The sequence below is a fragment of the Antedon bifida genome, chromosome 4, assembly GCF_963402885.1.
Source record: "Antedon bifida chromosome 4, ecAntBifi1.1, whole genome shotgun sequence".
NCBI classification, from domain to species: domain Eukaryota; kingdom Metazoa; phylum Echinodermata; class Crinoidea; order Comatulida; family Antedonidae; genus Antedon; species Antedon bifida.
This window is the reverse complement of record NC_136229.1, coordinates 27,844,401-27,868,795: the sequence shown is the minus strand read 5'-3', so window position 1 is coordinate 27,868,795 and position 24,395 is coordinate 27,844,401. Positions and strand designations below refer to the sequence as shown.

Genomic DNA, 24,395 nt, shown 5'->3' with positions numbered 1-24,395 from the left:
CGCAATGAGTGCCGCGTCGTGATCGAAAAGTCTTTATTGCATGAATTATAAATAAATTTATCGATTATCCAATTTCAGCTTTTAGCTTGATAGCATAATTGTGTTTTCATTGTCCATAAGGTGAAATGTTCACGTTTTTTAACAATTCAAAGTAGGGGCCTACTTAAACGTAAACAGTGTGTGTTCATCCTGCATTTAATTTTCTATTCTTGTACCGTTATACTTGTTATTCAATACCTCATATATATGTATATTTTCAGAGCTAACATTATGCCAAACGGCTTTACATATTTGTAAATGTGTTCTCACAATTAGCAATAAATAAATGTTCAAACCAAGACAAAACAAAACGATATTCAATGTTTAAATTGGTTTTTTTTTTTCTAACTGTTATCGCAATACACCATTTTAAAATGTTGGGTTTTTTTTGCCTTATGTTCCACCGCAATATACACCATTTTATATTAATATCCTATGACACATACAAAAATATTTTTAAAGTAGGATATTTTCTCCTCCACCCCTCTCCTCCTCCTTTCTCTCACTCTTCCCACATGTAAATGTAAACATCACATTTGTATAATGAATATTAGTTTTAATACAATATTTTTGTAATGTTGATACAAGGCATATTGTTAATAATACAAATTAAGATAAAACACTGCCCGGCAATAACGTTGAATTATTCAAATAACGGTGACATAGTAAAATTAGATCTTAATCGAGATCCGTAGGACGCATTATTTCTCCTCTCAGGTTGATGAATTATTAAATTACTTACGATATTCATGATTTCTGTTTTAACTGATACGGTAGGAAAAAATGATAATGCGGTATAGGCTTACTCTTATTTACATTGGTTTTCATATGTATTTATCATTTATTTTAGAAACCGATTAGAGGGGACTATCCTAACTCTTCTCAGTGAGTAAATAAATAAATGCCTTTAAATATACGAAGCTTGTCACAAGCAGCAGGTTAACATAAAATCATATTTGCTATTTATATATTGTACGTACTTTGGTAATTTAGTAAATTTAGTAAAACAGTAAAATGATAAATGCAACAGACGACCCACCTCAAAGATTTGATTGTGATTTGACCTATTCGTGTTCGAGTTGGTACTCAGATATGCAAAGATACTTATTATCCCAACAATGCAACCCAATATTCTCAATTATAATTCGATAAAAATAATATTTGTGTTGAGTTGCTATTTATATACATCGATAATACATAATGTTCTCAATTATAATTCGAATTATAATTTATAATTGGTGTCGAGTCTCTACTTACAGTAAGCTATATATCTCAATTAATGATAGCTCCATTAAAGAAATTCGAAAGAATAAAGATTTATTTTCATGAAAACTTTTTGGTAAATTCGGTACCTTTTAATCTTTTGAGTACTAATTGGAAACAGTCGGCCAAATAATAATACATATCTTGTCTTTGTTGGGTATCAGCTATAGATCTATTTCCAAAAAAATATTTTGTTCTCAATATACGTCATTTTAAACCTATGATGTCATTCTTTCTGACACTACTCTAAAAAAAATATATGGACTGAAGTGAGATGAGAGGGAGAGGAAGAAAAAACCCAGTGACATTTTTAAATAGCGCCCCCAATTATACTGATAACTTCGTTAAAGTTCCGCAATATCGATAAATAATAATTGCACAACATGCTGGATGGATGGCAACATTTGTGTTTATCGTAGACTGATCATAGTAGAGTATTTATTATACTGAAAGAGTAAGTTAACCATTCCCAATGTTGGCCTAGGCCTATACTGCTTAGTCCTAGCTACGTTAAACTTAGACTTAGTGGCCAACTTAGTTTACTATGGATGGTAGTGGTAATAGATAGGCCTACTCTAGGCGGCGACGGCCTGGACTCTAGCTAGGCTAGACTCGAGGCTAGCCCGCCTAGGCCTAGCCTAGTAGTAATATAAACAAGGCGATCTAGGCCTAGCTAGGCTACCTACTAACTTTAAACTAGGCCTAGTCTATGTATGCTATTATTAATTATTACTTAGTAGAAGTAGGCCTAGTACAAATATTATACTAGGCCTAGGCTAGGCCTAGTAGTAGTAGGCCTCTATCCAGTCTACATTCTACTCTAGTGCATGGTTTGAAGGATTTGCGGAATTTTAAATTGCGCAAGAATTTCCTTGCACAATTTAAAATTGCTCTGAACAATTTTTAACAATATTATAACACAGAACGTAGAGTAGGCCTAAAAAGGGGGAAGCCCTGCTGTGGTCTCCGGTCGCACTACCGCGGCAACGTTAGATCATCATAACCTATCCGCATGGTGGTAAGGATTGCTGCTATTCGTTCAAATTGCGCATAACATTACTAACTAATCATAGGACTAAGGCTAAGTTCCTAACTACTATATAATAGGCCTAGGCTACTGTAGTCAACAATTTTAGCCAACTAAATAACTATGTACAATAGGGTATAGGGCCTAATTAGTAATTATAGTATGGTCAACAGCCATATTATTAAAATGCTTTGCATGGCACTAACCTGTGTTCAAAACCCAAAGCTGATGCTTTATTTGGTTTTGTTTGCGTGTGATATAGATATGTGGAGATTAGGTGGTACGTACCAGAAGCTTGGATATGGTACTGTATCCCTAGCCACAGCTTTTAAAATATACTTGTGTTTGTATTATTTTAGCTTCCAACATGGAAACGTTGTACACAACTCCCCCTTCACAATTAGAAGCCATCAAAGCACATAAACCAATGAATACTGAAGCTAATCATAACGTACTACCAACACATAGGCCATCTGGCAGTAAGAAAATGCAACAGAAGAAAGATAGTATGATGAATAGAGAACACTACAGAACTGTGAGTTTGTTTAACAAAAAGGATTTAGATAAGTTGTTTGATGGTCTAAGACTTGCTAACATTAATGGATGTGAAGACGAAGAGTTGCAGGAAACACAAGAACGTGAAGGTGAGTTTTCAAAGTAAGCTACAGTAAGCAAAAAATTGCCATTTTTTCCTAGCCCTCATAAGCCTAGTCAACACTAGCTAGCTTTGTCCCGGTTTGCAGAAGCTTGTGTTACTGGTGGCTGTCCATCTGAGGATCAAACAACTACAATAAACAATGTGATCTTTAGATCGACAGCCTCTGTTAAGCACATGTAAAACTATTTATTTATCCGAAGAATTCTGAGATACTGTGATTTTTATTGTTGAAGAAGAATAACAAATTCATCCTGATTGTTTGATTAACAATTAGGAAAAATACAGTATAAAATGCAAATTAAAATACTAATGAGTCTAATATTATAAAGTCTAGAATTTAAATGTTTAAAGGTGTGTTACAATTTGTCTATTTTTTAGTATGTACTGAAGAACCTGCCTCTGCAACAATATCTGACAAAATGTTCTGTTCTTTCTGTTTATGTCCATTTGACAACAGGTTACAGCAGGTATGAACAATCATTCATGTTAAAAGCTTATGTTATGTTATGGCAAACACAATCAATGAAAATTGCATTATGTATTTGAATGTAGGTCTTTCAATCTTTAGTGATAAACAATGGGTAAATAAAGAAATAAAACACCTGGAAATTAGAAAGACAGAGAATGAACCTTGTTTTCCATTAACGAATATATTCGCGCAAATCAAATCATTCCTGAGTTCTGATTGGTTGCGCATTTTTCAATGTCGAATAAATTGACCTATTAGAAAACAGGCAAACTGATAAAAAATGTAAATGAAAGTCATTCTTAATTTTAAAACAATATAAGCAAACATCAATATTTTGTAATACCAGAACTGATGTGCAGATTAAAATTAACCTACTGCAGTTACTGATTAAATGAGCATAAGTTCATGTGAACCTGTTAGGTGCAGTTAATTCTAATACACAGTTTATTATTGATAGCATGGACATGTTTTTGTGTGTCTTACAATTTACAAACTGGTAATATTCATATTTTTTTATGTAGAAAGATCATTATAGATTAGATTGGCACCGGTTTAACCTGAAACAAAGAATCTTGGGAAAGGAGCCTGTGTCAGAAGAGGCTTTTGAGACTATAACAGGTAAAATGATTTTTATATTTTAAGGCCATTACAATAGGGACCATACATTGAGGTAGAAATATCTTATGTCTACGTCCATGATTATACTACAGTACACTATGACATCAAGATGCTTATCAGTCTGGTCATGGTCCAGTGCACTGCAAATGACACTATATAAATTCTGTTTAAGGGAAATATCTCACCTGTGACTACACTATCCATCTGCCCATGTATGGATATGATGATGTCATATCACTACTATATTTGGGCACATCGCACTTTTTTTGTCCAACTAGTTTGATACTGTAGTGTAGACAGAGATTTGACCTTTTAACTTTTATTTTCCAGATGATGTCTCCAGTATTTCTGGATCTGAGAGCAGCACATCAGAAAGTGACCATGAAGAGGACTTGTCCCCAACATCCGCCAAAAAGATTTCATTCCCACGGTCATCCATTCTGGCAAACAAACAAAATCACACAGATACCAGTGATGAGGAATCAGAATCTAAAGCCAGAACTGATTCAAAAGTTATGTTTAGGAATTTAGATGATCAGGTGATCTCTATTTACCGTTGTTTACTTCATGGAAAAAAGGTAATAAATTTAAATTAAAATTTGTATGCCATACAATGTATGTATAGTATAGTATATTTAAATAGCCATTATTACAATTTATAACATCATCAACATCAAAATGCATCCTTGCCCTTTGATTGGTCGTTTTCATGTCATGTGCCTTGCATTTTCTTCCATCATCACGATTAGTAATATTTAGTGTATCTTACTTGTATATTTAAGTAAGGCAAGTTTAATGGACCTTGACTTAATGTTTATTGTTTAAAAGTTGACAGACTGTAATACAAATTTTAGTAATAAATCAGTTTGAAGACAAAGAATTAATACCACTGGTATTAGGTTAATAATTAATTATTTCATCAAAGTGTGTATCACATTACTACCATCATATGCAAATTGAACTATATATTTCTATTTTGTTTTGATCCAGAATGTTCCTAAAGAGAGTTCTGAGTTAACTTCAATAGCAAAGGGTCTTACTGAGCATGTGCAGTGGTTGATTTTAATGGCTGGTGGTGGCCATTTTGCTGGAGCAGTATTTCATGGGTAATTTAACATTTTTTATAAACAATTAAAAAAGGATGGTTTAATGATGAAATTTACCAAATTTCTTATGTTTATTTAGTCTCCAATAGTCTGGCATTTTTCTTTATTATGTTGTTGATCTTTGAAAAATTCAATTTCATCACAGTGTGGTTGAATTGTGTTAACTATAGTGAAGGTTGAATAAATTACTATGTACTTTTTAAAACTTGTCTTGTACTTGTTATAAAGTACAATTTTATCATCAAACAATTCAACATTTACGTCCGAGTAGGGCAAAAATCTGACAAATTATCTCCTTGATGCAAAGATACTTCAAAGTGATTATTAAAAAATATTAAAATTATCAATCATTCTAATTTATTTTAATATTCATATAGTGAGACTGTAGTGGTACACAAGACATTCCATAGGTACACTGTACGTGCCAAGCGAGGCACATCACAGGGACTTCATGATAAGCAAGCCGGTAAAAACTCCAAGTAAGAATTACTTTGTTTTTTATATTGGAGCTGGTATATATAATATTCTCTCTGAACAATTATTAACCTGTTTGAGGTGGAGGTATAGTAAAGAAAGGAAATTAACTCAGAGGGTAAAGAGGGGAGGACCTTAAATCTTGGTTCTAGTTGACCAAGGTAGTGATAGTTTGGATGATCTATAGCATCGTGATTGGTCAATTATATTATATGATATTCGATTCTTATTTTTAGGTCTGTCGGCGCCAATTTACGACGTTACAATGAAGCAGCGTTGATAGACGACATTCACCAAATTTTAAGTTCCTGGGAAGAACACATAAAAACGTGCACACACGTTTTCTTACGGGCACCAAGCCACAATCGTACCATCTTCTTTAGTGGAAAGAATGCCCCATTTGACAAAAATGATGTGCGGATTGTCAATATTCCATTCGCCACTCGTAGACCAACATTCAAAGAACTAAAACGTGTTCAGGAGATTCTTAGTACAGTGCCGGTTTATGGTAATGCAAAAATGCTTATAACCTAGAAGTTTAGTACCTGAAAACAATTAGTTTAGTTTATTTTATATGCAAAATTTATGATTGTTTGTGTGGAAATATGTGCCCTATATAGTTTACTATACGTCAGTATGCTTTGTACTACTGTAATTTTTTTAAACAAACCCCACCTCAAAGTAATTTCTAATTTTGCTACATTCACAGAACCAGGAACCAGTGTGAACAGCTTAACAAAGAAACCAGCATTGAAGAAGTATGTCATAGAAAAGGCAGTTTCAGAGGAAGCATCTCCAACAGCTCCCGATGATAGTGTGCCAATAGGAAAGAAATATCAAGAACCAGTTCCACAAGAAGCCAAGGCTCTTGCAGGTGCAGAATGTTAAATGATTTCAAATGATTAGGTTTAAAAACAATTGTTGTTTAAGCCTGACCGACCCAAAATTAAAGAAATCTCGGGTCGCCTTTTTTTTTTGCTATTGAGCAAGAAAAAAAGCAATTAACCTTGCTAACTCCCATACACACCACCTCTGTCTACACTATCTGACTAGTTTTTTTAAAATAAAGTGTGATGTGCCCAAATATGGTAGAGATATGATGTCATCGTGTCCATATATGGACACATCACATTTTTTTTGTCACATAATGCTTGATAGTGTAGGCAGAACTTTAGAAGACTGTCTTTGCTTGGTTGAAATTGCATGCATAAGTAATTTTTTTTACGCAATCTCACCATTAATTTATTTGTTTTCTTTGTTCTATTCTCAGATTTGGATTCAGATGATGATGATGGAGATGTAGAATTAGTTTTTGAGGAAGTAACAACATCAACCAATCACCTGAAAGAGTTTGATGTTACAAAGAAAAAGCGCAGAAAAAGAAAGCCAAAGACGAAAGTTGATGATAAAAATAAACAGGAGATGAAAGGTATGGTTTGAGAGGTCTGCCAAAAAGTGCAAGAGTTTCTAGGCCTCGAAACAAAATGTATTTTTCTTGGAAATTTTCCCGATTTTTAGAACAGTTTAGTCTGAACATTAATACGGAAATTGGACAATAGTAACCTGGACAATAACCAACACCTAACATTGTCATACACTCCCACTCTAACAATGGGTGGGAATTGTCCTGGTGGTTATTGCCCTAAATTTGTTAATGAATACTTTCCACTCAAAATAATGCATTGCACACTCTCTGTGTCCAAAATGAACGCAACATACCAAGAAATTGCTATTTTATTAATCATATATACAGTTGCAAAAATACTAATTCAATGATGTTTGTGATATCGATTAGACAGGGGGGGTGGGGTGGGGGGGAGAACTAGCAAGACAATTATGGCAGCCACTTTACCAATATGTTCCTTCTTTTACAGATCCTGTTTTAAAGGCATTACAATATGATATATACACAGCATGTAAAACTGGCAATAATACCATCTTAGAAGATCTACTCAAGGTTCAAAGTTCAAACTGTGCTCTCAAATCTGACCAATCAAATCCTGATGCTCAAAGTGACAGTTCAGTTGTTGTAGATATAGTTACCATTATAAATGAAGCTCTTGATACAAGTAAAATTACGCTGCTCCATGCAGCTGCAGAGTCAGGTCATAGGTTAATAATATGGACTTTGTTAAAATCAGGTGCTGATCCAGCAAATAGGTAAATTTGTGTGAACAATCATCAAACCACTTATGTAATACTAATACTGTAGTAATAATTTGGAACTTTATGATAACATTTATTGACTACCAAATTATATATTTTAGTAATAATTTTTTTTCTTCAATTTATTATCAATAGGAACAGCAAAGGACTACCACCATTTTCTGTTTCAAAAGATAAAGAAACTAGAAATGTATTTAGACGTTACATGGCTTCATTTCCAGAGCAGTATGACTATGTCAAAGCCCAGGTAAAATACATTTTTAATATGTAAACAAAGAAATTTGACAAGTTTTCATTCTAGAACTATACTAATATGTTAACCATTTTGCTGTCTATGATAAAATAATATTTTTTTTTAATCCAATCAAATGACATCATGATAAATAAGAATAAAATAATTGTATCATCACGATTTTATTGCTCTTACTAACCATGACGTCATTTGATTGGACGTGTGAAAATATTATTTTCAGCACAAAGGATTATCCTATACTAGTTTTTGAATGAAAATGTTCTAATTTCTTCTGTAGGAAAAATGCATATTTATCTAGTTTATCGTTAATCGTTATCGTGCTAATGTAAATGGGCCTTTAAGAACACTACACCTTGAGACAACTACTGTAGAACACTTCCCCTTATAACAAATGGCCATGTAGGACAATTACCACTTATATGGTAACAACTGCCTGAGGGAAGGAGATGAAATCAGATCAAGAAATCAATCTCTTTCATGAATTGAAAGCGAAATATTTTGTATGAAATTATATTATAAGAAACTTTTTTTTTATAAATTCAGATACCCAGTCCACTAACACCTGAAATGGAACAAGAAAAAGCAGCTAAAAATGCTGAAAAGAAGAAGGCTCAGAAAAAGATCAAGAAAACCAAACAGAAGGTAAATAAATACTCTGTCAACCATGAATCAGCCTCTCATATCTTCAAACAATTTTCTATGACGAAAATTGAAATGATATCATATTACAGAATAAAACACTTACACCTACTGTGTTTCGGATACATCTGTTCGAAAACAAGAATGATAGGTTGTCTTTTGTCTTTTATGATTAGGACATGTTGATACAGAAGAGAAGATGATCGTGACAATTACATTGATTGGAAAACTAGCCTGTTTTACTTAAGCCATGTCTACACTATCAAACTTTATGTGACAAAAAATTGTGATGTGCCCATTATGGAAACAATGATGTCATATCACTACCATATTTGGGCAAATCACTTTTTTTGTCAAACTAGTTTGATAGTGTAGACAGAGCTTTAGTTTTCTAAGCTTTCTAATTTTATTTTCTTTATTATATCTCCACCTCACACGGGTTAATACTGTTCAGAAAGAATATTATATATACCAGTTCCAAAATTCTTACTTGGAGTTTTTACCGGCTTACTTATCATGAAGTCCCTGTGATGATAGAGATTTATTTTTTTCCTTTTTGCAATTTGCATAAAGTAGAAAACAGTGATTATTACAATATAACAACAATGAATCTTTTATATCTATTTTGTTGTATTGTTTAGGAACAAAAGGAAGAACAAAAGAAACTTGACGAGGAGGAAGAGAAAAGAAAATGGTTCACATCGCTTAGTGATCGTGAGAAAAGAGCAGTTGCTGCTGAACGAAGAATGATGTCAGGCTCGTCATCAACTTCACTGTAAGTCTCCAAATCAATTTAACATTTATGGATTTTTTACTTGTTTCCCATTAAAGATCAAATGAGCATTTTAAAAAATGAAAGAAGAATTCAAAAGCCAGCAACCCTACTGCCAACTAGTGTTTTTCCATTCTTTGTATTGAAAACTCTTATATGTATATGTATCTAATAGTAATATGGTGGCATCAAGGCACCCAAACGTAGAATAAGATTTTCAATAAATAAAAAAATTCCCTTTAAAAAATCCAGGTTTTTATATCTATTAAAATAATAACCATAAAACAATTATAGGCAAAATAAAGCCTGTATTATGGAAAGCTTTAATAGCTCCTATTTTGGACAAAATCACTCTTATCTGCCCCTATTGTAAACAGCTCATATTTTTTACAATAAAGGTCTCAATAGCCTTGGGTCCAACTAAGCATGCAACACAAGGATGGTAGACCCCATGCAAAGAATGTGCTTGAAATGCGAGTACGTCCTTGTGTTGCATCCTAGCTTTATGGACAAAAAAAGCCATGAATATAGACAGATGAAACCCTTATTATAAACAGATTTCACCAACCAATTGCAAACAGTTTTCTTTTTCAATACCATCAAAACAAATCTGAATGTTATATTTTATGTTATAGGCGATGCTGGCTCTGTGGTAACACCATTGCAGGCAAACCATTCTCATATATGGAGTTTAACTTCTGCAGCATAGACTGTCTCAAGAAGCACAAGGCAAAATAATAAGGAATACTTTCAACTTTCATTGATACCAACCATTTACCAGTACAGAGTTAAAGCGTCTTTTACACCTGCTCCGGTTGGACTCCAGTAAAAAAGAAAAGTCGCTAGTGGAACTGGAACCGTAGTCGGACCTGAAAAGGTGTGAAGGATGATCGAACTAGTTTGACAAAAAAAGTGTGATGTGGCCAAATATGGTAGCGATATGACATCATCAAGTCCATATATCGGCACATTTTTTGTCACCTAAAGTTTGATTGTGTAGACAGATCTTTAAGTGTTTGCTAAGTTAGGTTGGTTAATGTCAACCGCTGGAAATACAGTATACCCACTGCAGCTGCTGTTTAATACACAATTCATTGTGATTCATTGTGTTGTGTATAAAGACACAACACAAATGAAAATTGTCATAAATTTGAATAGTATATGGTGGTGATCGATTTTATTTTTGAATTAAGAATGAAAACCAAAAATGCAATAGCTTACTTTGCTGTATGAGGATCTGTATTTCATTTTCCAAACCATTGTATGGTTTTGGAAACCCAACAATCAAACTTCTTTTATTGAATTGTTGGTAAAATGAATGAGAATTAATGAATGAATGAATTATGAAACAAAAAGAAATATATTAAAAGAAAAAATTACTTTTTGGGTAAATTCTAAATTTGGAGGAGTCTGTTTCTCAAATTAAACAATTTTATTTTTTAAGGTTTTGGAATCCAAATAAATAAATTGCAATAGACGTTCATGTTCTATAATATATTATCATGAGTTGTTACAATATAAAAACATTTATATAACTACTATAGTATTGTTATACATTGCTATTTCATTGTACTATTCCACTGTTCATTGTACTATTCCACTGTTTCATTGTACTATTCCACTGTTCATTGTACTATTCCACTGTTTCATATTTGTATTGGACGACTTAATATTATCATCGATCGGTTATGTGCACGCCATTTTCGCCACATTTGCGTTATTCGTCCTTTCAAGACGTACATTATTATCGACAAGCAGAATAAATCAAAGCCGGTGTAGACGGGAAAGAGGACCTGAGCGGCCGTTGACTCACGCTCAATCATGGCTGCAGCGCTTGAGCTCAGCATAGCCCAGCATACGTATACACCAGTGGTTAGAATAAAACTGCAGGCTAGCAAGAACAGGCCTATGTACAGTTTGTCCAGTGTCGTCATTGGTATGCATTTCCACTGAAAGACAACGTTATATTATTATTTGAAATTATATTATAATGCATTGTTAATTAGTTTTTTACAATAACGTCTATCGTAATTGGACAGGCGTATAGATTGGGTTTGGATTGGAGTTACGCCTAGGCGTACATATTATATTCTGCAACTTCGTATCATCGAATTGTGTTGTCTCCTACGTTATTATATTCGAACAAAACTAGATTGGGAAAAAATTTAATTTATTAAACCATGTGATACATTTTGATAATGGTAAGCGGCAACGCAACGCACAAAGGGAGGCTTAAACCGACTGTACGCACTCAAGGCCTTTGTGCGCGCGCGTGTGTCACTGATGAAATCGGGTTATGCATTAGGTGTAGTCACTCAAGCATGACATCATTTAACATAACTTACGTTAGTAACGTGAAGCATGTTTACCGTCCTAATTCTGAAATGGTAACCGCAGAGTTCGCACTTTTTGATACCGCTCTGTGCCACCCAGTTTGCTAGACAACTCTGATGACAGTACTGCATTGTCCCTGAACATGCACAAGCAGGTGGTTGAATAAAACTCTCATGCTTGTCTCCCATGTAACAAATTTTGCAGAGGTTGCCATCCAGTCCATCTTCCGTACCGGTACTGATGGTGTCAAACGTGTAAAAGTATGTTGGACAGGCAGTCAAGCCAATAGGCCTTTCTGGTGTCTCTTGTACTGCATGAGGCGGACTGCATTCGCTTTGTGTGTTCTCTTTAACTTTGCGTTCATCAACTCTTTTCTTGCCGCCAAAAACTGGATGGCCAATGCTTACCACAAGATCATCAACATTGCTTTTTGTCTCACTTTTTGTTGAATATTCTAATAAAAGTTTAAACCCATTTAACGGCTGGTGAGACCAAGCCAAAGGTGCTGATGCAGAAGACCGTACAAATGGTTGACTGACTACATAATCGAATTTTAAATTGTCAAAAATGACACTGTTAGATGGTAATTCGCAAATTTTGGAATCTTCACTCTCTTTCAAAAATTGTCTGCGCTCCTCCTCTGTATAGGCTTTGAATCTACAATTTCTGGGCGGTTTTCTGTCAGTATCTAAATTTGAATGACCTTGATATTTCTGGAAAAATATGTTTGACACGTCAAGTGATGTTTCTGAGATTTCTCTGTCCCCAATATGAACCAAGTGTTCTCCTTCATTTCCATCCATTATTTAGGAGCATTCTTTGCACTCTGCTGCAGGCCTCCTCTTCGATCCTCTCTACGATCGGATTTTCATCTCACGCAAGAGAGTATTCTTTCCGTTTACGCTTAGGAAGTACGTCAGGCGCGCTGTTCTTAATTTACGCGTCAACATTTGGTGTAGTAGAGTAGAGCTAGAGTACAGTGAACGCGCGAACTTATCAACTCGAGATCGTTAACATCTACCTGCCAGTGATGATCAAACCACCAGGGAAAGAGTTAATTCACTCTTCCCTAATCACGGATCCGCTAATAATGTTGGAGCCTTACCACAATTAGTTCTAACCTCGAGTATCCATAGCCACTAAATAATGCTGTGTTTCCTTAGCTAAAAAATTACCGATAATTAACCTATAATAAATAACCGATAAAGTTCTGAGAAAACCGGGTTAAACCGATTTCGCTCGAGATACTTAACCGATAATTATCTCATTTCAGGTAATTAAATTATTGGATAAATGTGAGTTTAACATTTGATGTTGTGTTAAGCGCTTGGTGTCGGTAATGCCGGAACATTTATTCATTAAAAAATCATTAACCGATAATGTTACGCGTACGGACGGGCTGCGGAAACACGACAAAAAAGATGGCCAAAATCGGCACCTATCCCATTACAGACTTAAAATTAATTGATAGAACGAAACAAAAAGTATGCCTGCTATAGCAATGAAAACAGTATGTTAAAATAAAACAAATTAAATTGGTTAAATGTGTGACCTATATTATTATTACCTGTGGCCGGTCTTTGAATAATTAAAATTAAACCTGTTTGATTAATATACATTTTAAATTGAAATTGTTTATGGCATGCTGTAGGCTATCTATGTTTATGTATATATATTTATATAAAACAGCTTTTCTGGCTGTTTTACTTTATCGTTTTGATTTGGCTTCGCTTTTTTTGTTGTATCTCCCTTGAGATCCAGCCACTGATACCCACAGCATTGTCATTTTGTCAGTATTTTGCCTGGATTTGTATATTATTTATATCTGTATTTTATTGTTAACCGTTTTTGATGTTGTATTGTTTTATGTTTCAAACCTGTTAGTGGCGGTATTTATCGCTGTTGGTTTTGATTGAATAATTAAAATAAAGTTCCTTGAAAAATTCAATAAACTTATCATGTGATCGCAAAAATAATTGCAAAGGGCGCGCGAGAAAAAGTAATCGATCAATAGCGCCCTCCTATACTGACGCCATATTGTTGGTTGTTATTGCGTCGTTTGGAAAGTTATCGCATTTTGGTTCGCTTGGGTTTTTGTTATAATCAAATAAAATCCAACATTATCTTACAGTGGTCAAAACATAATACAAAATGAGTGACAGAGAAGATGGTTACGATAGTAGAGTAAGTATTATTTTTATATTTCAGATGATATAAAAGTGCAAATTACCGGAGATTTGTTGGAAAAATTCAAAGAACGTGGGATAGGCTAATCGCTTTTCTGCACGGGCAGAGTTGGTTCTCGTTGCTTGAATACCTAATATTAGGTTAGGCCTAGCGTGTGCAGTGCATACAATGTCGAATTTCGTTTCGTATATATAAAATACAAGTTTGGCTCTCTAAAGGTAGACTACTACTAGGCTAGGCCTAACTGTTTGATAGGTGGATCACGGGCATTTTAGGTACCGGGCTTTTTTATAGGGTTATTCCATTCGAAAAAATAGGGGTGCATTGTGTATTAAATCGTGGATTGTATTTAACTAACAGTTGACCCAGAACAGACTGGTGACGTTTCGAATGTTCCACTTTAGCTACGGGGGAGGTAAGTTAATGTACAGTGTATACACAACACACAATTAATTGATACTAACGACAATGTTATTTTTATTCTCTTCTACAGGTCATTTCACATTTCTTTTACCACAGTTGTTTTGATGTATGGTTAAAGTGAATTATTTATTTAAGTAAATTAATAATAGAACTTAAACTTAGCTTTGTAAAAAATCAAAAACAATAACAGTTAAAGTATTCAAAATTGTTTTATTCTCAAAATAATTAAGTAAATTTAAATAAGTAAACGTAAAATATAAATGTTTATTCTCAATCGTTTAACAATGTTTTTGTTCCTAAATTCTTCAAATAATTAGAAAAGTAAATTAGAAACTTTAACTTAAAATAAAAATTTTATTCTGAATCTTTTAACTATTAACAATGTTTTTATTTATTTTTATGCTTAAACTAAACTTAGGCCTGTGGATACATTTCAGCGATATGCGCTAATATAGTGTCAAATGCGGTCTCTAAATTCTTGCCGTGTTCCTCTCGCCACATAAATTCATCCAGGTATTCGCCTAGCCATTCTCGTTTCACTCCTCTCATATTCTTGAATTTAGATTTCGCTTTACACCAGTATGATTCGATGTTTTGGGTGTGTGTCCCATCTACGGGGTTGACGAAGTGGCGGGAGTGGTTGACGGTGCGGTGACTCTCAATTGTTGGTATTTCCGCAACACGGCGATATGCAGCCCACTGGTCCGAATGAATGATAGTTCCAGGTAGAGTCTTTGCCTCGATGATTGGTAACAGTGTTGCAGCAGATCTGTCGGGTACAATTTCCATGTGTCCCTTTGCTGGCGTTGTGGTCGTGTCTACTAGTCCAAACACCCAGACTTCTTCGGCTGGTGCACGGCCTCTACCATTCTGAAAGATAAATAATAAAAACCCATATAAATACACATAGAAAAATTAAATTAAAAAAAGGGAAGCTGTTGGTTAAAATCATAGTTAAGGAGCTGGAGAAAAGATATGTCAAAGAGTAAGCATGTCACATAATAATTATGTCAAGTCAATGTTAAAATAAAAAGGAGACATAATAAAAATAAATGCAATAGTTACCTTACGAGAGTGGCTGAAGCAGCTCTCATCAATTTGGACAACAACTCCAGGTCCACCAAGAAGAGTCGGCGTGTCGATGAGTTTTCGAGAGCAGACATCTCGCAGGTACCGAAATTGCTGTATTACCTGTTTCGGCTTTAGTCCTGTGAGTACCGTAGTCTAAAAGAGAAGAGTATAATTTAATACATAAGAATTATTTTAGTAATATTACAGGGGTATAATCACGATTTTTTGTTATGAGCTGTACAAACTGCAGGATAAAACATTGTAATAAAGGACTGTCACAAAAATATTTATCATACCAAATTAATCACAAGAGTAGATCGTTTTTGGTAACATTGTAGTGGGCATGATTGAAATGGCAGGAGAGACAAGAGTGTAATTTAATACATAAGAATGAGTAGATGTTCGTTTTGGTAACATGACAATGGACATAAAATGGCAGGATAGACAAAATAATGAATGTAAGAAATGTTAGTAGCCTAATTCACAAAAAAAAAAACAGTACGTACTTGCTTTACTGGTATATCAAGTGACCAAAAATACACCAACTGTAGCCATTGATCCATAAGTAATTTCATCCCAGATAGAAAAGTTCCCTGTCGCAAAGAAACAGTGCGGCGGCATCTATGGCATCGCCAGGTCAAGCCATCAGAACCTATAAAAAAATTGTTTGAATTAGTAATTTTTTAATATAAATAGATCAACAACATATATTTAAAATATTACAATATACCGTATGACATGCTCAATTCAATTTGCTTTGTTGTGTCGGTAGCAAGTAAAATAACAAACATTGATCCTTTTACTAACATTTAAAGTGCTACTTCTTAAACAACCTACTTATTAAATAGCAAAGTATCAAAATATCATCACAATTCCATAATTATAGCCGCATGGTAAAAAAGTGTGTAATATTGAAAAAACGAGAATAAACTTACGAGCACGAGTTGATATGTACATAGGTGTCACACAATGTACACAGTCTTTATCTCTCGGAAAGAGTCCTCTTCTCTGGAAAAATTCAAGGTAGTCATCTCGGCTATTGAAACGATGGTTTCCAATCGCTGGCAGCATGATAGTAAGTAATTTGTAGATTTCGATATAAAGTTCGCAAGATAAATTAGGAAAATGGTGAATACTCTGAAAACTAACTCCATTTTATACTATTTTGCAGTCACCGACAAAGCTAACTTCGTTTTCATACTCTTATTTTATCGGCGTGCGCAAACAACTTCGTAAATCGTACATTCTTTCGCGCAAAACAAAGCGTTTGATGCGGTGCGCTCAAAGTAACAACACCTATTGTTTCGCCCCACCAAAGGTGATATTTTTGCGGTGCCCACAAAAGCAACACATAAAACAATATAATTTTTAATAGATATCAGTTTCCATCTCAATTTTTATATGGATATAGAAAATACAATATTACATAGAATGTACAAGAAATTGTTTTCAAATGTACAGTTAGTTCAAAACACACATGTTATGTGTTGGAAAAATGTGTATAACAAACTAACGTAAAAACTCTTTATTTTATAATTATAAGCAATCTAGTACTGTAGGCGTAAAGGTTTGTTTATTATTAGATTAATTTTTACTTGTGTTATGTTCATCTCTACATTTTTGTTAACCAGGAATATCTGGTCTCTTTGACCAGTTTATTGTCATCACTGATTGACCAGGATATCTGGTGAAGTGATACCAGTTTATTGTCATCACTGATTGACCAGGATATCAGGTTGTTTTTAAAGTGCAGTCTAGGCCCAACAAATATTTGTCTCCTTGTCGGTTTTTTATAGTGATATAAACATCACCTAAGTTGATAAGCCATACAGTAGTATTATTATATTGTAACACAGGCAAAATGAGAATTCCGTAGTCCCATAATCTTACCTAAAATAAAGTTACATTTACTTGTTCTTGTTTTCTTCAAGTCGTCGTCATTGATGATTCCTTTGACAATGAGTGAGAGAGACCAGCAATATATGATTCAACATAATTATGTTTATTTATTACACTTGTATATTTATTTATTTTCATTTTACTTTTTAATAATATTGAATAATTACACAAGGTAACAAAAACCAATACGATTTATAGATTATTGTCGAGAAGGACTCCAGTGTAAATATAGATAAAAACGTGTAAAGAACTTCGGGGAACGGTGTAGTATAGGAGAAAAGATGTTTATTTTAATTATTTTTAGAAATTTGTACATAGAAGACTCTAAATCTTATAAAATTATAGGATCTATGTACACATTGCTAAAAAAAATTATAGGGCGTTGATTCATGACTCATTGGCTAGATAATGGACAAAGCTTTCCATTTACGTCTCCATTGTTGTTACGCACCTATAGTATACGGCTTCCATTGTTTTCATTGGGACTGCCTGGCCAAGTCTCTAGCATCGTGTTACATAGGCCTAATATAACATAGTTAAAATTAAATGTAAACAAAATAATATATGGATTACGTACTTGAAATAACATATTATTTATTGGTTCTTATATTTTTTCTAAGTCGCACACGCATTACATAGGCTTAATATAACAGTTAAAATTAAATGTAAACAAAATAATATATGGAGATTGATACTTGAAATAACGTATTTATATTGCTTCTTATATTCTTTCTATAGTTTGATTCTACAATAGCCTCAAGTTACAACTCTGCAATGAAATATTAAATACATTGTAAATGTATACATAAAATGACTGTACAAAAACACAATATAATTAAAATGTTCAAATATATATTTGCACATAAAAAGTGTAGGCCTAAAAAAATACACTGTACATTAATTTACCTCCCCCGTAGCTAAAGTGGAACATTCGAAACGTCACCAGTCCGTTCTGGGTCAACTGTTAGTTAAATACAATCCACGACTTAATACACAATGCACCCCTATTTTTTCGAATGGAATAACCCTATAAAAAAGCCCGGTACCTAAAATGCCCGTGATCCTGATAGGTTTATGAATATTATTAGTTTAGGCCTAGGCTAAACTAATTTAGAGTTGGATTCCATATTCATTTTGTTCTTTTTTGTGAGTGGAAATACATACAATTCGCTTAGCCTACAAGTGATTTTTCTTATGTGTTATTTTATTAGTATTTAACATATTTTACAATTAAATATTTTTCAGGAGAAAGAAGAGCAGAGCTCTCAAAATGATAGAGAACAAAGCAAAAGTCGATCTCGCTCTAGATCTCGCGGTTCATACAACAATAATTACCGGTCTGCATCAAGAAGTCCAAGACATTCACGTTCTAGGTCACGCTCTCCATACCACAGCAGGCGACGTGGACGTCGCAGACACTCGCGATCTTACTCACGAAGTCCCAAAAGGAGACAGTATGTATTCATTGAGATATTGAATAATGATTCATTGATTTCATTTAACTTGTTCTTCATTTTAATAATATTCACCAAATAATACGTCTAGCATAACTCAATAAGCAATGATGTTGATGGTCGAAAATGAAGGTGTGTCCCAGTTAACGTATGACAAAATATACTGTATTATATACTGGATACATAACATTTATATTTTTCAACGTGATTGTTAAATTGTTACATTTCATACGTTAAAAAAAAGATACAGAGATTGGTACACACATTGTCTATGTTTTAAATAATCGCCGTTGCTAAAGATACGGTACCGTTTCCATGCTTCTAAAAACTAAAGATACGGTAATTATAGAGGGCGCTTCCGTTTGCTAAAAGTACGGTAAAATTGCATTCCTAAAACTCGTACCTAAATATAAAATTCGTTCCTAAATATTAAAACTCCTTCCTAAATATTAAAAACCTAACCCTCTAAATAATCTCTCTTAAATTAAAAACTAAAAAAAAAAAAGATGTCAAGCAGAGTATCGAACCTCCAACCCCTTAAAGCTTTAGCCTCATCACATGCCCACTTTGGCTACACAGCTGGCTTGCAGAAAACCAATGCAATAACCTATTTGATTAACATCCACATTACATAGCGCCCTATATAATTACCGTACCTTTAGTTTTTAAAGGTATGGATACGGTACCGTATCTTTAGCCATAACGTTAAATAATATATGTTTGTTTTTGTTTGTTTAATAATGTTTGTTTTTTACTAATATTATGTGTTCTTTAATTCTTCCCTTGACTTGTGCTACATTTGCTTGCTGTAGTAATTACAGAAGGTAAGACACTGGTTTCAACTATTGTCTCACAACTTTCTAATAAGCCTAGTACATTACAAGCAAATGCATAAGATTAAGCCCCTGTTTTGATTCCCGAAATTGACCGAATTTAAACCTCTGTCTACTCTATCAAACTAGTTGTAATGTGCCCAAATATGGTAGTGATATGCCCAAATATGGAAAGTTATATGACATCATCATGCCCATATATGGGCACATGACATCTATTTTGTCACACAATGTTTGATATTGTAGACAGAGCATAACCTATCGTCTCCTACAACAGTACTTAAAAAAAATGAGGTACAATTGCAAGAGTGGAGTTACTCGGTGGTTAAGATGCTCTGCTACCAATCCCATGGTCCTGGGTTGAAATCCGTCACATTTTTCTCATGACAGAAACAAGTCCACCCCAAATAATTGTTTATGTAGATCATCTTGTATATATTATATATATTTGACATGTCGTGAAAATGTAATCTCTTTACTATCGGCAATATTATTCACAATCCACAAAATATTTTAAGGAAAATGAAGCCTTTGCATGCTTTCAATTGCAATGCTTTTTTTTTGCATTGATATGAGCAACTTTGTAAAACTATTATCAATTAATTTCATTTGCAGTCGATCCCGATCACCATACGCTCGTAGACGACGAAGCAGAAGCACTTCACCAATGTCGGACAGAAGACGACACATTGGAAACCGAGTAAGTTTATTTTTTTAATTTCAACAATATTTTACAAGTTTGATAATAATGCAGATTTATTAAAGTTTGTTTAATTTGTTGTACTCGCTCAAAATTGACACATATACTTATGTATTTAAACTCTTTGCGTATGTTTTAGGAAAATCCTCCAGAAAGCTCATGTCTTGGTATTTTTGGTTTGAGCTTGTATACGACCGAGCGTGACCTGCGTGATGTTTTTAGTCGTTACGGACCTATTGAGAAAGTGCATGTTGTTTATGATCATCAGGTAATCTACGTCTTGTTCTTCTATATCTTTTCAATTAAAAAAAATATGTATTTTCACCGTAACAACAACCATGCTCAGGGATCACAGCAGGAAACAGAAGAATAAAATAAAAACTTTTTCTAAAAAACTACAATAGTGTACACAATTGTGTATGATTTTTATAAAATCGATCATGTTTTATGCTTAAATTAAAAGTGTTCCAATGGGTTGGTTTTGCATAATAATAGAACAATAGTTCATGAACGAAGGTGTGAAGCCTCATTGATATTAGAACAATTAGAATACCCCATTGCTAAGGCGTAAACATAAACGCCCTTAACTTTACCGACACTTTTCTCAAAACACTTTTCATTTAAAAAAAAGAATTTTAGTGCATTTGTTCATGCTAAATAGATTTAAAATTGTCATTAAGAATTGTTAGCAAACATTGCCTTCTTTACTGACTTTCCTAATAACTTGACTCTCCTAATACCGGACACCTGAGGGCTGGCCAAATATGTCTGGTTTTACGGAAAGTCTGGTATTCCGAATATTATATATATGGTAAAAATGAATTTGGGACTGTTTTTTCTTCAACAAAACTTTAATACAATATTCCAGTTTTTAGAGAGTCCGGTATTGAAAATGCTGGACCTTTGTTATTTATTTTATGCACTTTGAGAGACATGACAAATACTTTTCGTTTTTAGACTGGTAGATCAAGAGGTTTTGCCTTCCTTACGTTTGAGACTCATGACGATGCTTCCGAAGCAAAAGTAAGGACCAATGGAATGGAAGTAGATGGTCGCAGAATCCGTGTGGACTTTTCCATCACCAAAAGAGCTCATACACCAACACCCGGCATCTATATGGGAAAGCCAACTAGGTATGAAATAGCTAATTGGCTCCTTTTGACCAGTAAATTGTTCACAGAAAATAGCAAACAAAAAAAATATTGGTTTCCAGTAAGAAATTTTATCTACTGGACAGATAGGCAGTTATACATAACTTTAAGGATGACCATTGATATCTAAAATATTTTTGTAGGCCTCGAGAGCGCGATTCTGGATATGGGTATGGACGCAGACGTTCTCCTTCTCCTTCATACAACCGTGGATCACCAAGATACAAGAGCAGATATTCCAGGTCCAGATCAAGGTCCTTCTCACCTCGTAAGTACATCTTAGTCTCCGCAAATACAATAAGGACATTCACAAAATAAAGTGTTATTTTAGACCAAGTCCAATAATTTATTGTACATTAATTAAAAACTTTTCTTTTAGGACGTTACTGAGACTACAAGACTGGAAAGTACCAACGTGCAGTCATGCATCTGTTAAATATCACCATTATGTAGTGACTGTGGCCTGATGAATAGACAATTGCCTGTTCAATAGACCGTGGCCTGCGATCCATTTAACAAGGTTTGAATTTTAATGGTGAGAAATACCATGTAAATTAATAGTTAAGTGATATTTGAATTAAGCATTTTCTGAAAAAATTGTTTTTGTTTTTAAAAAATAATTGTAAAATCTAGGTTTTCATTGCCTTCGGTGAGAACAATCTGCAGAATGTGATTTTCAACCATAAAATGTAGCACTGCTCACCAGTATCTTAATTAGGGTTACCTCATCGTTAAATGATTGTTGAATGATGTTAACATTTTGGTTCATGGTCGGACAAAAGCTTTGCATCTACACAAACAACAATTGCAATTTTGTATGGTTCACAATAATCACTCTAGGTGAAAAGAATTGATTGCAAACTTCACTTTTCAAACAATGTCGCACGATAAAAGTACAATATATAAAACGCTTGGCTGTACATGTTATTTTTTTCAGTAAAAATTAATCATTTTATTGTGGTAGTGTAAAATAGTATTCTGAAATATGCCCTTTTATGCATGTTTTTATGTTCTCTGTATTAAGTATTTTGTTTTCCCACATTTAATGCATATTGTGTTGCAAAGAGCAAAGTTACTGGGTATAAGATATTAGTGTAGAAATTGGTGAGACCAAATGAAAGTCAACATGGTAAAACCTATACATTATTAGTATTGATTGTTACAATAATTAACAATAATTGTTTGTTACAAGCAATAATCAATAATTTATTGATCATTAACTCTTCATTTATAAAATAGTGTATGTTAAGTCTGTTATTTCATAAGCTCAATTTATTGTTTCTTAAAATGTTTTGAATCTTAATGTGTTTAGAAATTGTATTTTGGCAGAGTTGAGTAATGTTTAGACGAGGTTAGTGCACAGTAATCTATGTTTACTTGTTTGCTTAAATTAATCATCTTTATTGACGACGTACTAATGTGGTTACTACTAAACTAAATGACGAATTATTTGGTTTTTGGCATTAAACTCTCTACAGTAATTTCCAAAAATATAAACTTTTGATATTATATTAACTATAAAAATAGAAATCATTTAAAACTATTACTTTACATTAAAATAAATTCTTTAAATATTACACTAAAAAGACAAATTAATGAACTTCAAACACAGTGCATGGTGACCTTTAGCCCCCATTGACCTGTGAGTTGACCTTCGTTAACATAAATTCTTTTTATCATTGTAGTTTTTAAGAATTGAAGATTGAAGTAATGAAGAATATGAAGTAAAATGAAAAAAGAAAATGGGAATTAAAATTGAAATTTTTGGCAGCTTCAGCAAATTATGAAGTGAAGTCAATTTTAGAAGTAAATTGAAGAATGAAGAAAGTTTGAAGAATTTAAGTAAATTTAGAAGAACGAAGAGAGATAAATTTTGGAGAAAGAAGAGAGGAAATTGTGAAGTAAATTTAGAAGAACGAAGATAAAAAATAATTGAAGTTTAAAGAGAAATTAAAATTGCAAATTTGATGAGTGATAGAAGACTGAAGAAGGTTTGGAAATGTTTGTAAACGCCTCTTGTTTCTTTCAATATTTCTGGTTACCAAAAATAAAACACTATTTGATGTTAATGTTTGGCTATTAACATCAATAAACCTTAGATTATTTAGATTTTGGACACTTTTCTGGTAAGGGTTTTTAAGTGCATGTCAATTGAAGCGTGAATGAAACGATATATTTCTATGGGGTAAAAGAAATTGATTAATGACAATCGTATTCATAAACAAAAATATCGGGACCTTTTTTATTTTGCTCATGTTTTTCCATGTTTACAAACTTTATTAAAAATACATTTTTTTGGATTACAGTATTTTAAAAACTGATTATTGACATTAGTATAACCTGGTGTGTGTTGTTGATTATTAAATTGAACTTCTTTTTCAGAAATCTTGTGAAAAATGTCTTGTTTAATTTGAATTTGTGTTACCAGTATTTTTTTTTATACTGTATCTTGTCATTACTGGAAATCGATGTTAAGAGAAGTTAACAGGTCTAAACTGAACATTTTTCTTGCCGAACTTGTGGGCTAGTATGAACTAAAGTTTGGCAAGGAAACTTTGCTATTGTAGACCAGTTGACAACTGAAGAAACTTTCTTGCCGAAGTTCTGAGCTGTTATAAACTAAAGTTTTGCAAGAAACTTTGCTATTTTAGACCATAAGAAAATGAAGAGAATATCTGATAGTCAAGGTTCTAGACGACAATTCGCCTTAATATTGGAAAAAAAGATAAAACATTTATAACACATGGCGTTTCATACGTATAATACTTGAGCTCAGTAAAATCAAAACGCGGAAAACTAATAACTAAAAAAAAAATTACGCGTCTCTGGGCGACACTTTAAACATTTCATATTTTCATT

General features: G+C 33.4%; 5 protein-coding genes across 12 annotated transcripts in view; 2 read left to right on the top strand and 3 right to left on the bottom strand.

Annotated features, from left to right (window-relative positions):
- Positions 1-24,395, bottom strand: part of LOC144839889 (large ribosomal subunit protein eL43) — a 177,528-nt gene that overhangs the window by 44,864 nt on the left and 108,269 nt on the right. The window contains exon 1 of one of the 6 annotated variants that reach the window (XM_078695465.1): positions 22,562-22,566. The exons of 4 other annotated variants lie outside the window; for them this stretch is intronic. In XM_078695465.1, the coding sequence (XP_078551591.1) occupies positions 22,562-22,563 (2 nt within the window). In that variant the 5' untranslated portion in view covers positions 22,564-22,566. Of the gene's footprint in view, positions 1-5,047; positions 5,055-22,561; positions 22,567-24,395 lie in introns of those variants that run through there. One more of the 6 variants, XM_078695470.1, reaches the window with a different exon arrangement.
- LOC144839834 (tRNA endonuclease ANKZF1-like) lies at positions 1,656-10,869 on the top strand. Its single transcript, XM_078695372.1, has 15 exons — positions 1,656-1,756; positions 2,689-2,973; positions 3,366-3,454; positions 3,978-4,074; positions 4,405-4,652; positions 5,065-5,180; positions 5,558-5,659; positions 5,891-6,162; positions 6,364-6,528; positions 6,925-7,083; positions 7,529-7,814; positions 7,956-8,067; positions 8,617-8,715; positions 9,354-9,487; positions 10,120-10,869. The coding sequence occupies exons 2-15, from the start codon at positions 2,697-2,699 to the stop codon at positions 10,220-10,222; spliced, it is 2,259 nt and encodes a 752-aa protein (XP_078551498.1). The 5' UTR covers positions 1,656-1,756; positions 2,689-2,696; the 3' UTR covers positions 10,223-10,869.
- Positions 11,037-12,676, bottom strand: LOC144839850 (E3 ubiquitin-protein ligase MARCHF8-like). Its single transcript, XM_078695412.1, has 2 exons — positions 11,830-12,676; positions 11,037-11,433 (listed from the first exon to the last, which is right to left on the bottom strand). The coding sequence occupies exons 1-2, from the start codon at positions 12,619-12,621 to the stop codon at positions 11,131-11,133; spliced, it is 1,095 nt and encodes a 364-aa protein (XP_078551538.1). The 5' UTR covers positions 12,622-12,676; the 3' UTR covers positions 11,037-11,130.
- On the top strand, positions 13,861-23,933 carry LOC144839865 (transformer-2 protein homolog beta-like). 3 transcript variants are annotated; one of them, XR_013611795.1, is made up of 8 exons: positions 13,861-14,002; positions 18,644-18,852; positions 20,301-20,385; positions 20,525-20,653; positions 21,343-21,518; positions 21,680-21,820; positions 21,924-22,071; positions 23,222-23,933. XR_013611795.1 is itself a non-coding variant. In XM_078695433.1 (7 exons), the coding sequence occupies exons 1-7, from the start codon at positions 13,970-13,972 to the stop codon at positions 21,924-21,926; spliced, it is 768 nt and encodes a 255-aa protein (XP_078551559.1). In that variant the 5' UTR covers positions 13,861-13,969; the 3' UTR covers positions 21,927-23,933. The 3 variants fall into 3 exon arrangements, 2 of the variants coding, with proteins under 2 accessions (XP_078551559.1, XP_078551558.1); XM_078695433.1 differs by having other exon boundaries at positions 21,680-21,804; positions 21,916-23,933; XM_078695432.1 differs by having other exon boundaries at positions 21,924-23,933.
- LOC144841229 (uncharacterized) lies at positions 14,843-16,258 on the bottom strand. The gene is made up of 3 exons (XM_078697486.1): positions 16,006-16,258; positions 15,494-15,652; positions 14,843-15,298 (listed from the first exon to the last, which is right to left on the bottom strand). Exons 1-3 carry the CDS (start codon positions 16,072-16,074, stop codon positions 14,843-14,845), a joined length of 684 nt encoding a protein of 227 aa, XP_078553612.1. The 5' UTR covers positions 16,075-16,258.